This window comes from Carassius auratus, unplaced genomic scaffold (genome assembly GCF_003368295.1).
Source record: "Carassius auratus strain Wakin unplaced genomic scaffold, ASM336829v1 scaf_tig00003137, whole genome shotgun sequence".
NCBI classification, from domain to species: domain Eukaryota; kingdom Metazoa; phylum Chordata; class Actinopteri; order Cypriniformes; family Cyprinidae; genus Carassius; species Carassius auratus.
The window spans coordinates 65,001-78,143 of record NW_020523506.1 but is presented as its reverse complement, the minus strand read 5'-3'; the positions used below and the strand labels follow the sequence as shown (position 1 = coordinate 78,143).

The 13,143-nt window shown below is 33.3% G+C and overlaps 1 protein-coding gene across 1 annotated transcript in view; it reads left to right on the top strand.

Annotated features, from left to right (window-relative positions):
- LOC113070161 (PHD finger protein 14-like) overlaps nt 1-8,692 on the top strand; it is an 84,522-nt gene extending 75,830 nt beyond the window's left edge. Inside the window, exon 18 of the mRNA XM_026243373.1 lies at nt 8,380-8,692. Within this exon, the coding sequence (XP_026099158.1) occupies nt 8,380-8,451 (72 nt within the window). The 3' untranslated portion in view covers nt 8,452-8,692. The remainder of the gene's footprint in view (nt 1-8,379) is intronic.
- The last annotated feature ends 4,451 nt before the right edge of the window (nt 8,693-13,143 follow it).

Here is a 13,143-nt window from a genome sequence, read left to right as displayed (position 1 = left end):
TTCATCAGTGGACCAGATACATGCGAGTAATCATTTCTTTTGCTTGTTTAATTTATTTTTGTCTTTAATGTAATTTAATGCATTGTTTATAGAGTAGATCTTTTGTAGATACTTGATTAACTGGAATTCTGCTGATTGCTAGTGATTGCAGTCTTGTAATAAGAGATACACATATTTTACAGACTGTAATGATGCACACACACACACACACAAACACATACTGGACATACATACATAATATATATATATATATATATATATATATATATATATATATATATATATATATATATATATATTATAAATAAATAAATCTAAATGAATGACAGTGAAGTGTTTAACAAGTGTTTTATCTTTAATCTTTTAAATAGATACATCGTAATATTTGAAGGTTAGTTTAGTCATTTTTTTATTGTTTTTGTTTGTTTTGTTATGAACTTGAATGTCATCTTTTGTGACTGCACTTACAAAAGAGAAACTGGATGGCAGTTTATTTTAAGTTTTCAATTGACTAAAGATATAAGTTATTGTTACATTATGTTGTTAATAAAAGTTTTAAATTTGACAGTGTAATGTGGTACATTGCAAACAAAGGTCAGATTTTATATTACATAAAAGTCTAGTTTGAAAAATGACAATCTGTGCTTTAAAGAGAATAAATGTAAAAATCGAGAATCGAATCGAACCGTGACCTTAGAATCGAAAATGCAATCGAATCGAGGATTTGGAGAATCGTGACACCCCTAGTATATATATATATATATATATATATATATATATATATATATATATATATATATATATATATATATATATATATATATATATATATATATATATATATTACACTTACCAGACACTTCATTAGGTACACCTGTTCAATTTCTTGGTAATACAATTTACTAATCAGCCAATCACATGGCAGCAACTCAATGCATTTAGGCATCTAGATGTGGTGAAGACGACTTGCTGAAGTTCAAACCGAGCATCAGAGTGGGGAAGAAAGGGGGTTTAAGTGACCTTGAACATGGAATGGTTGTTAGTGCCAGACGGGCTGGTCTGAGTATTTCAAAAACTGCTGATCTCCTGGGATTTTCACACACAACCAACTCTAGGAATTACAGAGAATGATCCGAAAAATAAATGAGCGGCAGTTGTGTGCACAAATGTTTCCAACACCTTATTGAATCTTTGCCACGAAGAATTAAGGCAGTTCTGAAGGCAAAAGTGGGTCCAACCCGATACTAGCAAGATATATCTAATAAAGTGGCCAGTGGATGTGTGTGTATATATGTGTGTATACACACACACACACACAGACACATACATATGCTTTTATTGTTTATCTTATTTAAGTAGATGATTGTGGGTTTTTTTTAAGACCTTCTTTTTACCAGCATGGACTTTGTCAGTTGATTCACACAAGCCACTGTGCAGGTGCAGATGCATCTTATCTATTTTCACTTGCGAGTGCATGTTTTAGTTGCTACTTTATTAGCGTGCTATTTATTGCTTCTGCTTTTATGATGGATGTTGTTTAGCTTTTAGTTCGCTATCCATTCATTTGCTGGAAGCCTCCATCCATGCATGTAGCCATGTCACCAATTTTCTTGCAGAATTTGAGCACTTACATTTATCTGTGATTTACTATTTCACCTGAAATTGGAAATGGAGAGAAAGTAGCTCCTCTTTTCCGTATACCACACCTCCTCCTCGCAGCATTGGCTCTTATCAGATGCAACCAAAAAAAAAAAAAAAAAAAAGAAAAGGGAAAAAAAGAGAACAAAATATCTGGCTTGAGCATTTTACTGCTGATTTAATTAGCCATCTCTTGGTAAGTTCACCTCAGTATCTGTCACACCTCACTAAAATGAAAATCCATTCTCTAGGAAAAAAGGTAGATTAATGAATGCCCTTTGTAATAAATGAAAATGGGAAGCGCAAATATGCATAGTCATGAAATTTAATTGTGCTTTCTGGTGATTGGGTTTTGCTGGCAGTGGGTGTGTGAGAGAAAACGGCGATAGGGCCAGAGGTGGCTCAATGTAGCGCATAACGCACAGCTTCAGCTGCCTAATTAAGCAAGTGTTTATGACTGAATGCAATTGTGTCATGTCTACTACGCTGAAACACACATATGTCCTTGAGTATGTGCTGTTAGACCACCATCACACTCATTTTGTTTACTCATGTAGATTTGTTTACTCGTATCAACTAGTTGTCAAGTCTACTTTATTTATATAGCGCTTTTAACAATACAGATTGTGTCAAAGCAGCTTCACAGTATCAAAATAGGAAAATAGTGTTTCAGTTCAAAGGGACAATAGTAAACACTCAATCACTGACCTTTTCCTGGACTGTGCCCAGTTTGTGGAATGACCTCCCAATCTCAATGAGTCTTTACTCATTTTCAAGAAACATCTAAAGACTCATCTTTTTCGTCTGTGCTTAACCAACTAATAGGACTTTTCTTGTATTTCATATTTAAAAAAATAAAATAAAAAATCCCTAGCTATGCATTCTGCACAAGACTAACTGAGGCTTTGTCATAGCACTTGTACAGTACGCTGTTTTTGATCTGATTGCTTCTATCATTTGTAAATCGCTTTGGATAAAAAATGGAGAAAAAAACCTTGGGAGAAACCAGGCTCAGTCAGAGGGCCAGTCCTCCTCCGTCCATATGAACCATCAAGTTGATCCATGCTGTAGCAAAGTTAGATTGTGTTGTATAAACCCAGACATAGAAGATTTTTATGAAAACAGACACATAAACAGAATCTTCCGAAACTGCCGAAAACAGTAAAACAGTAATACTGTAAAATAATATTACAATTGTAAATGTAAGATATATGTTTTAATCATGTAAAGGTATAAAATGGATTTTCAGAAGGTATTACTCTGTCACATGATCCTTCAGAATTTAAATGCTGATTTGGTGTACAAGAAACATTCATTGTTATTATTAATGTTGAAAACAGTTCAATTAAATATATACATATATATATATATATATATATATATATATATATATATATATATATATATATATATATATATATATATGGTAACACTTTAGAATAAGGTTCCATTAGTTAATGTTAGTTAACTACTTTCGTTAACATGAACTAAGCAAAAACAATCCTTCTACAGCATTTATAAGTCTTAGTTCATGTTAATTTCAACATTTACTAATGCATTATTTAAATCAAAAGTTGTGCTTGTTAACATTAGTTAATGCACTGTGAATTACCATGAACTAACAATGAATAACTGTATTTTCATTAACTAACATTAACGAAGATGAATAAATAAAGTAATAAATGTATTATTCATTGTTTGTTCATGTTAATTAATACATTAACTAACATTAACTAATGGAACCTTATTCTTAAGTGTTACCATATATATATATATATATATATATATATATATATATATATATATATATATATATATATATATATATATATATATATATATATATATATATATTTACATTATCATTTACTTTCACTTTTGATCAATTTAATATTTCCCTGCTGATTAAAAAAAAAAAAAAAAAAAAAAAACTTTGATGACTTCGATTCAGAAGAGCTGTATATTAATTTTGGTCATAAAGCTGTAATCTAATTGGCTGATTTAGGGACTTCTCTTAGTTTGCCTAGAAACAAAGTGTGTTTATATGGTACCAGGTGGATACATATGCTTTTGAGAATTAAATAATCATACCTTATTCTTTCTTTTTTTTTTTTTTTTTTTTTTTTTGTTTGTTTGCCAGGTTAGTGCCATTAAACATTTTAAAAAATATTACATTGTATGGATGCTGTTTTGTTGATCTAATAACAATAAAAAAGTTGATCAAACAAAATATTAAGTTGTTTTATTTGAGGCACTCAAACAGTTTAATTATATAATCAATGAGATAATCTGTATCAACCGCTTTAAAATGTCCTGTAGGTGAAATATTCAGATTATTTCAGAACATGCCAATAAATGGCTTGTAAAAAATAAAAAAAGTAACTTGAAATTCCAGTCTCCCTGGCTGAGTACAGCTTTTTCAAATTACATTGACTGGTAAATATTTTTCCACCATCTCTATGAAGGGGTAATGAAGAATCCTGTGGCCTGATAGCACTCTTGCTATCTCTCTCTCTTGCGTCTGCCTGAAGACACCCATTGGTTTGAGCCACAGCGTTTCATTTTCTCTAGATGTCTCTCCTGCTTTCTTACATGCTGCGTGTTTTCATCTTCGTTGTGGGACATCAATTTGTCTTCCACAGAGCATGCGGGATTGTAGATGCACGCCGGCACCCATCAAACGGGGGGAGGCCGGAAAGCTGTTTCTTTCCTTAACAACTCGTTAAAGCCATATATGCATGCACAAATAAATACAAAGAAAGCAGAAAACATGATAAAGGACTAAGTCATACTAATTAGCCCGCTAATTCTTTGAGGACTGTGCCAGCTTGATAAAGGATGCTAAAGCTTATTAAAGTAAAAGCAGCGTTGTATGATTTTAATTCTTTTTATGTATTTTCTTTTTTTTTTTTTTTTCAGCACAGCTTTATTTTAATCCCACTTTATGAAGTTTTCTGCATGTAGTGTGGGTGGTGGAAAGAAAAAAAAGAATGGGCTTTGATTGTGGCGCTGTAAGGCAGCAGGGGTTTCCGACTTAGATGCATTAACACACCACAGGCCTTTATTGCCACCTAGGGTCCAGACTACGCTCTTGCTTTTCTTCCGTCTTTGCATGCTTTGACTCTCCCTTATGCCTCTAGCTCACTCACTATTTCACATGAGCTTTTTTAATTTTATAATCTAAAATGAAGAATGTGACATTTCATTATACATGTAAAAGCAGTGGCCAGAGGACTGGCTGCTGCATGGAGAGTGAATGGCAGAATGAAGGCTCTAGCTTTCCCTGGAGGAGAGTGATGGAGATATCCCACAAAGCCGCAGCCTGTCAGTGTGATCGGCCCGCAGTGGGCCAGCATCTCCACCATGTCTCTGCCTCGCAAAGAAAATGTCACACTGTCAGCAAAATGATTGTCCTGTTTTAAAAGAAGAAGATTTGAAATCGAAGCTTTGTAGAGTGAAGAACGTCATATTTATGTATTATTTTTATTATTTTTATTTTTTACATATTGCAGTTTTCAGCAAAAGTGTTTCATCTGGTTGGGCATGGACGATATGTGTGAGTTCTGTTCTTTTTATGTCATATTGCTGTGCTTCTCAAACTTTCCATATACGCTAAATCAGAACAGGAAGAACCACCTAATACTGACAATGTTCCCCCCTTTTTTCAGTATTATATACTGCCTATGTCTCAGTTTGCATTTGATCTTAAAACTCTTACAGACCTGGCTACATATGACATAAAATATACTCAAAATTGAGAGCTGAATTCAGTGTAAATGTTCTCAAGTTGAATGCGCTGGTCGCAATAACATTGAAATCAGTGCAATTTCAGTGCAACTGAAAAACATTGCTTAAGTTCGTAACTCTTGACTATTATTTATTATTGCAGTAATGATGTACATTATATAAATAGCTGAAATATATATATAAATGTATGTATATATATATATATATATATATATATATATATATATATATATATATATATATATATATATATATATATATATATATATTGTTCAAATGTTTGGGGTAAGATGCTAATAAAAATTAATGAATACAGTTTTACCGTGGAATGAAATCAGTAAGGGAAATTAAAAACCATTAGATGGTGTATAAACTAAATAGCAGAATATTAGAATGATTTCTGATGGATCATGTGACACTTCAGACTGTAGTAATGATGCAGAAGATTCATTTTAAAATAGAAAACAGTTATTTTAAGTTATAAATATTACGGATTTAAGTGTATTTCTGATCAAATAAATGCATCCTTGCTGAGCATAAGATATTTATTTTAAAAACAAAAAGTCTCATCAACCTCAAGCTTATAAATGGTAGTTTTTTTTGTTTGTTTGTTTGTTTGTTTGTTTACTGGTGAGCTCCCTGTGTAGCTGGTGTCTCAAGAACAAGCAACCAAGAAGTATCCAAGAGCCCTGATTTCACCCTGCCCCAGGACAAACACTAAATCACAAATGGCCCATGACATGGCTCAACGAGTAAGCGTTTGAGTCCATGTGTGTCCGTGGGAGTGTGGAGAAGCTCAATCGAGGCACTCCATGAGATTTTTAGCATGCACCGGACCGCCCTCCCCTCTTGTACCCCTTTTAAGTGCTGACTGTTCTGATGATAATGTATGGCACCAGAAGTAATTGGAAAATTGGCAGGCTTGTCAGAGAGATTTGGTGGATGGCACCGGCTGATCCGGCAGCAAGGTTCAGGAGGTGTCGTCCCACCATGAGATTTATATCATCACACGGGCCGGCAATGGCAGAGTGCCCAGAGTTCAGGAAAAAGTTACTAATTTTTCATAGAGGCCTGGCTGCATATCAAAAGTCATCCATAGACAGAGACAAGACCCATATGAGAGCGACATTGCTGAATAAAGCAAAGCTGTCTGCTTAGATCAACTGCTCTTGAAGCCAAATATTGGACATGCATCACAAAACTGATGTTTGTATGTCTGTAAATTAAGCTGGCCTGAAGTAGTTTTCCTTATATTGTGCACAAACTTCATTACAAAGCTATTACCGTATTTTCCGGACTATAAGTCACACTTTTTTTCATAGTTTGGCTGGTCCTGCGACTTATAGTCAGGTGTGACTTATTCATCAAAATTAATTTGACATGAACCGAGAGAAATAAACCAAGAGAAAACATTATCGTCTCCAGCCACGAGAGGGCGCTCTATACTCTATACTGCTGCTCAGTGCTCCTGTAGTCTACACTGAAATCATAGAGCACCATCTCGTGGCTGGAGATGGTAATGTTTTCTCTTGGTTCTTGGTTCTAAATAAATGCGACTTATAGTCCAGTGCGACTTATATATGTTTTTTTTGTTTTTTTTTCTCATCATGACGTATTTTTGGACTGATGTGACTTAGGTGCGACTTATAGTTCGAAAAATACGGTACTATTTAATGAATAGGTTATTATCATGTAATTGCTATGTTGTTATGATAGTCTTGCATTTGCTTCTATAAATTTATTAAAGGGTTAGTTCACCCAAAAATGAAAAATAGTCTGTTTTACTCACCCCCGAGGCATCCAAGGTGTATACAACTTTTTTTTTTTTTTTTTTTTTTTTGACGAATACAGTCAGAGTTATATTAAAAATGCCCTTTGATTTTTCAAGCTCTATCATTTCAGTCAGTGGGTGTTGAATTGATTCAGTCCATCTATTTCAGCCTTATTTTCATTTTTGGGTGAACTAACACTTTAAGAGCTTTGGAGGACAATATAGGTACTTTTAAAGTTGTCTGAAAAATTATACAGCCCTAAAGTAATTTTCTATATATTGAGAACCTTTCATTATAAAGTTATTACTATGCAATTACAAGATAACTATTACTATTATAATAAGATTTGTTCCTATAAATGTATTAAGAGCTTTAAGAAACAATAGATGATTTTTAATGAGATTTCGTCATTGTTTTGTACTCTTGATGCTTTCTGTAAGTAAAGCCATGAATCATCATGTGCTTCTCAGCTGTTTTGAGTGTAGTGTGTGGTCGGGGCTCTGCCATCACACATGGCTGTGCGTAGATGTGTTTATTAACCTTTGGAGGAGGGGATAATTGCAACTGTCAGACTCACTTAAAAGCTGAGATGGCCGTCATTTCCTGTTTGTCGTCTTCTCTAAATTTGCAGTTTGTGTAAGTGACTCTGGCGTGACGTTTACTCTTTGTTGTAGAGGCATTGAAATTACCATTATTCAGAGTTAAGCGTAACATGTCAAAATAGTTTACAACCTTGCTTCATAGTGATTTTCTATGTTATACACACACACACACACATCCAAATTAGATAAAGCAAATGTATGCAATAGCCTAGCAAGGTTTCTTCTTTTTTTTTTTTGAAAAAAAAAAAACAAAAAAAAAAAATTCAGTTAAAACAAGATATGACTTAAGGTGTGGACACTTACTTTGTTGTTTGCGTAATTCAAACTAAAAGAACATTATTATCAGGGATGGCTTGATCCCACTTTTTCATCTAATGATACTGCTGATACCCTAGATTTTATTTCAGTTTAAATATTTACTTCGTTAATATGGTAATAATACCTTACATATGGTTAATATTGTGTTATATCCATTTTATTTTGGATTATTAGTCAAATATCTGACTATTCAAGCTGAATCATTTATGAACTTCTTAAGAAGTTTTTTTATTTATTATTATTATTTTTTTTTTTACATAAAATGTTATTTTCCCTTAATAGGATAATTTTGTGTCTTGCAGGAGGAAGAACCACAAGAGGTTGAGGATGAGTCTTTGAAAGAGGAAGGGACTGAGCGGGAGATCCCAGACTGAAAAACTCTCAATATTACCTCACGTGAAGTAATTGTCTTGTCTACACAGCCATTACCTCATTTCCTGCTGAATAGCGGGATGCAAAATAGCATTCAAAAATTAAATCAACAGACGTGATTTGCCACTGCTTCACCAGACTGAAATTTTCCTCCTTAGTGAACCAGAAAAATTATTAAATGACCACAACTACCAGCTTGAAAAAAGTCAATGCTGTGTCTCTACATATATATATATATGAAGAGTTCAGATGCAAAAGCCTCTAAATGCCATCTGAAATTTGCATCTAAAATTAGGAGTTTTATCAAGCTCCTATGCTTAGGTTGAGTCATTTTACTTTAATGGCAATGTGCAGGTCCTTTGCCAGAATATTAAAGTGAAATAACTGAAAATAAATATAGGAGCCTGATAAAAATCCAAATTTTAGATGAAAATTTCAGATGGCATTTAGAGGCTTTTGCATCTGAACTCTTCATATATATATATATATATATATATATATATATATATATATATATATATATATATATATATATATATATATATATATATATATATATTTTATTTTTTTTTTTTTCAAATATGTAGGGAATTGTACAGACTGTGCAGCTGATCATGATCTGAATATGAGCCTGTTTTTAAATGTAATTTTTCATACACTAATTTACATTTCCCATGAATCATGGATGTGAATATAATAATTGTATTCTTCACGCAGTGTTTCTGATTATATTTTTTTATACACATACAGAGACTGCACATTTGTCCTGTCCCGCCAAAATCCTCTTTGTCTATCAGCTTTATAATAATTGCTTTTGTTTTTGTTTCATATTTTTAAACACTAATGCATTATACACATATGAACTTGCAGTAAAACCGACAGTGGCTTGTGTTATATGAATCATTATTTCCTGATATACGAGCAAAGTCTATTTTATTATTTTTTTACAAATCTCATTTTTATAAATGCGGTATATTCAAGAACATATTTTATCATTTACAGTGTTGTTGTCCGCGCTCATGTTTGGGGCTATCCTCAGTTTTTAACACTATTTTAGTGTAAAAATAGTGGTACAATTTTTCTGCCTCAGTGCTTGAGTTCAAGACAAGTCTGTTTTTAGGTACTTAAAAAAATGTGACCTTCGTAATAAACAATACTTGTGAATTTATTATTATTATTTCTGTTATTGATGCTAAACGCAACAGTACCATAACTATTCAGATATCAGTCAAGACAAAGGGCACTCAAGATCTCAATAAAGAGCCATTCTCAGGGACTGAATAGCACTTTTCACAAATAGGGTATAGAAAAAATCACTTTGGATGAACATTAAATTACAAGAAAAAAAAATTGTTTCAAGAAAAAGTTCAAATTAAATGTTGAGAATAAACATATTTATATAAAAAAGTTGTTTTGCAAAAAAAAAATAAAAAAATAATAATAATCTTATATATAATATTATTCAGTAAGATTATGTCTATGAATGAAATGACTATTTTATGCCTCAGTTTTATAATGGATATCATTATTGGACATCGCTAAATATCATTCACTACAGTGAACTGGATATCAATTTAATAGCTAATATCAGAATTATGGTACTACATGATTTGAATTCCTTGGACAGGCCACAATCTTCATTTTAAGGGGCAAGCGAATGTGTTTAAATATGGCTACTTTAAATGTAATATTAATTTTATGTTCGATAGAAGTTTATTCTATTGGTTCGCAAAAAAAAAAAAAAAAAAAAAAAAAATAGTAGTACATTAAATTGGTAATGGGACTTCAAAGCGTACCACAATCTTAGAAAGTGATGAAGATGTTTCTCAGATCTTATAAAATATCACGGAGTGTAATGATTTGATAATGGAAGCATTACTTTCATCACTCAATGATAGATGAGTTCAAAGCTTTTTCTCAAGGGCTTAGTGATGCTTGCCAGTGGGCAAACCAACATGTCTTTTTCCAACTCTGTCGTGTCTGTTACTCACTGTGCACAAGTCATTTAACCATTCTCTCACACCACAGGAGCAAGAGAAGAAGATAAATGCAGTTTTATCCTAGCATCTCACTGCCTCACAAAGCTTCTCACCCTGTCAGGGAATCTGGCTTGCATTCTGACATTAATGCATCGAGGGGTGTAATTCCAATTTGTTCCAAAGTAACGATTAATTTGCCCATTTCAGGGCCATGCAGGAGGGACCCCTGTAAGGCCACTGAACCATGAAAGACATTATCTGAAGGGCTTGGTTTCTTTTTTCTTTTTTGTGATGTTAAAGGATTTTGTGTTGCACTGGTGATTGATGCACATTGATGACACTTCACTGCAACCGTTCATGACAGACCCCCTGAAGTTGAGCGCTCAGCATGCAGCATGCGGAGTGTGTCATTAGGGTTGTAATAACGGCAGTGGGTGCGCTTACGTCAGAATGGCCTTCTTGTTCAAGACCCCCATGGTCCGATCCACAATCTGATTACAACCTCTGAATAATAAAGAGGACTGTCATAGTGACTTCATGTTCAGCGCTTTGCTCAGCTAGCATATGCTTTAGCCGTGAAAGCTCAAAAACTACCATCTGTAAGAGTATATGATGAAATAGGTTATGAAAAGTTAATATGAATGCAAGCTGAAAAAGTGTTGCCATCATGATAGCCTGAACCAAGGTGGTCTAAAATCAAGCCAGATGTTTCCAATCATTTCAATGGCAGCTGCTTGGCAAGTGCAGGACTTACTCTGCGATTTCACTGATAATAATAATAATTATATATATATATATATATATATATATATATATATATATATATATATATATATATATATATATATTTACACAAAAATAATAATATTTTATCTTTACCCAACAAAAGGACATCAGAGCCAGCGGCACATATCAGAAGGACCGGCCGAGGTGAGGCTGCTCTCGGCGGATACGTGAGCACTGAGCTGACGCTGATATTGTGAAGCTGACCATCTCCGAATCAGTGAAACTCATTTTTAAATAGGCGCTGTCTTTAAAAATAAACCACAGATTTAAGTTTTACACAACTACATTCTCGCCTGAAATACTTTTAAAATTACATTTCATGACACAATAACAGTAATATTATGAAAATTATCTGAAATAAATGATGGTTGATTTTAGCTCCTGGTTCCTGCCATGGAAACACACTGAGTACCAGTCCAAAGTCCCTAGTTCTTGGATAAAGTTACTGTGGTGGAAACGCAGCTTAGTTATCTACCGACAGAGGCGCTAATGAACAGTGTTTGGAATAACGGCGTTTAAAAGAACGGCGTTATGTAACGACGTTATTTTTTCAGTAACGCGGTAATCTAACTAATTACTTTTCCCGTCGTTACAACGCCGTTAACGTTCCTGAACGTTAAATGCGGTGCGTTACTATGCATTGATTTAATAAACTATCCGAACGGACCCCTGGCTCACACAGCGAGTGAGCAGGTGGGTTAATGACGAGATAAGCGGTTGTGATTGGCGAAGGCAGAGTCATGTGTTTCATGATAGCCAATCAGAGCCAGTGTTTTTACACACATGCCGACACACGCAGCTGCGCCAGTGGCGCCAAACACACACACACACGCAACAGCTACACAGATTTGCAGCAGAGATGGTGAGTCAGGAGCAATCCGATGAAAAGTTGGCATTTTCAAGGTGAAGATATAAGCACTACTTCAAATTGATTGTGGTCAAAGGCAAGAACGTGCATGTAATGTGTACATGTAATGTGTGACACCCATCTACAAAGCTAGTGGCCAAAAACACTTTTCTTACAAAGATTATACTTGAAGTTTAGGATAAAACTCTTGCTGTCTGTTGACATGCAATACATATTAAAAGTTATGTATCTGTCTGTTCTACTCATTTCAACTGACTTGTGAAAACTGCAAAAAAAAAAAAAAAAAAAAAGTACAAAATCTCTGACATGTAGCAACTTTTTTTTTTTGTTGTTACGAGTTACTTTTATTATAGAGTAATTCAGTTACTAACTCAGTTTACTTTTTTGGAACAAGTAGTGAGTAACTATAACTAATTACTTTTTAAAGTAACGTTCCCAACACTGCTAATGAATATATGTTAACCTGCCATATATATATATACTGTATTTTCCGGACTATAAGTCGCACTTCTTTCATAGTTTGGCTGGTCCTGTGACTTATTTATCAAAATTAATTTGACATGAACCAAGAGAAATGAACTAAGAGAAATTAACCAAGACAAAACACTACCATCTCCAGCCGTGAGAGGGCGCTCTATGCTGCTCACTGCCCTCTCGCTGTAAATGGTAATGTTTTCTCTTGGTTCTAAATAAATGCGAAATATAGTCCAGTGCGACTTATATATGTTTTTTTATTTTTTATTTTAAATATATATATATATATATATATATATATATATATATATATATATATATATATATATATATATATACTAAATTAAAATAGATATATTAAATGTACTTGTCCCTTTGTTTTTAAAAAACATGTAACTTAACACATTTTAATATACTATATATTTTTTATTTACAATTTTATGAGGCTTAACACTTCTATGTTCAATAACATGACATCTTTATGGCATTTATTTTTTTATAGAAATTTTAAATGCAAAAAAAAAAGGGTATCTCTGGCTAAGCATAAATGTTTTTGTCTAACCTCTTCTTTTAAATACCCATCATAC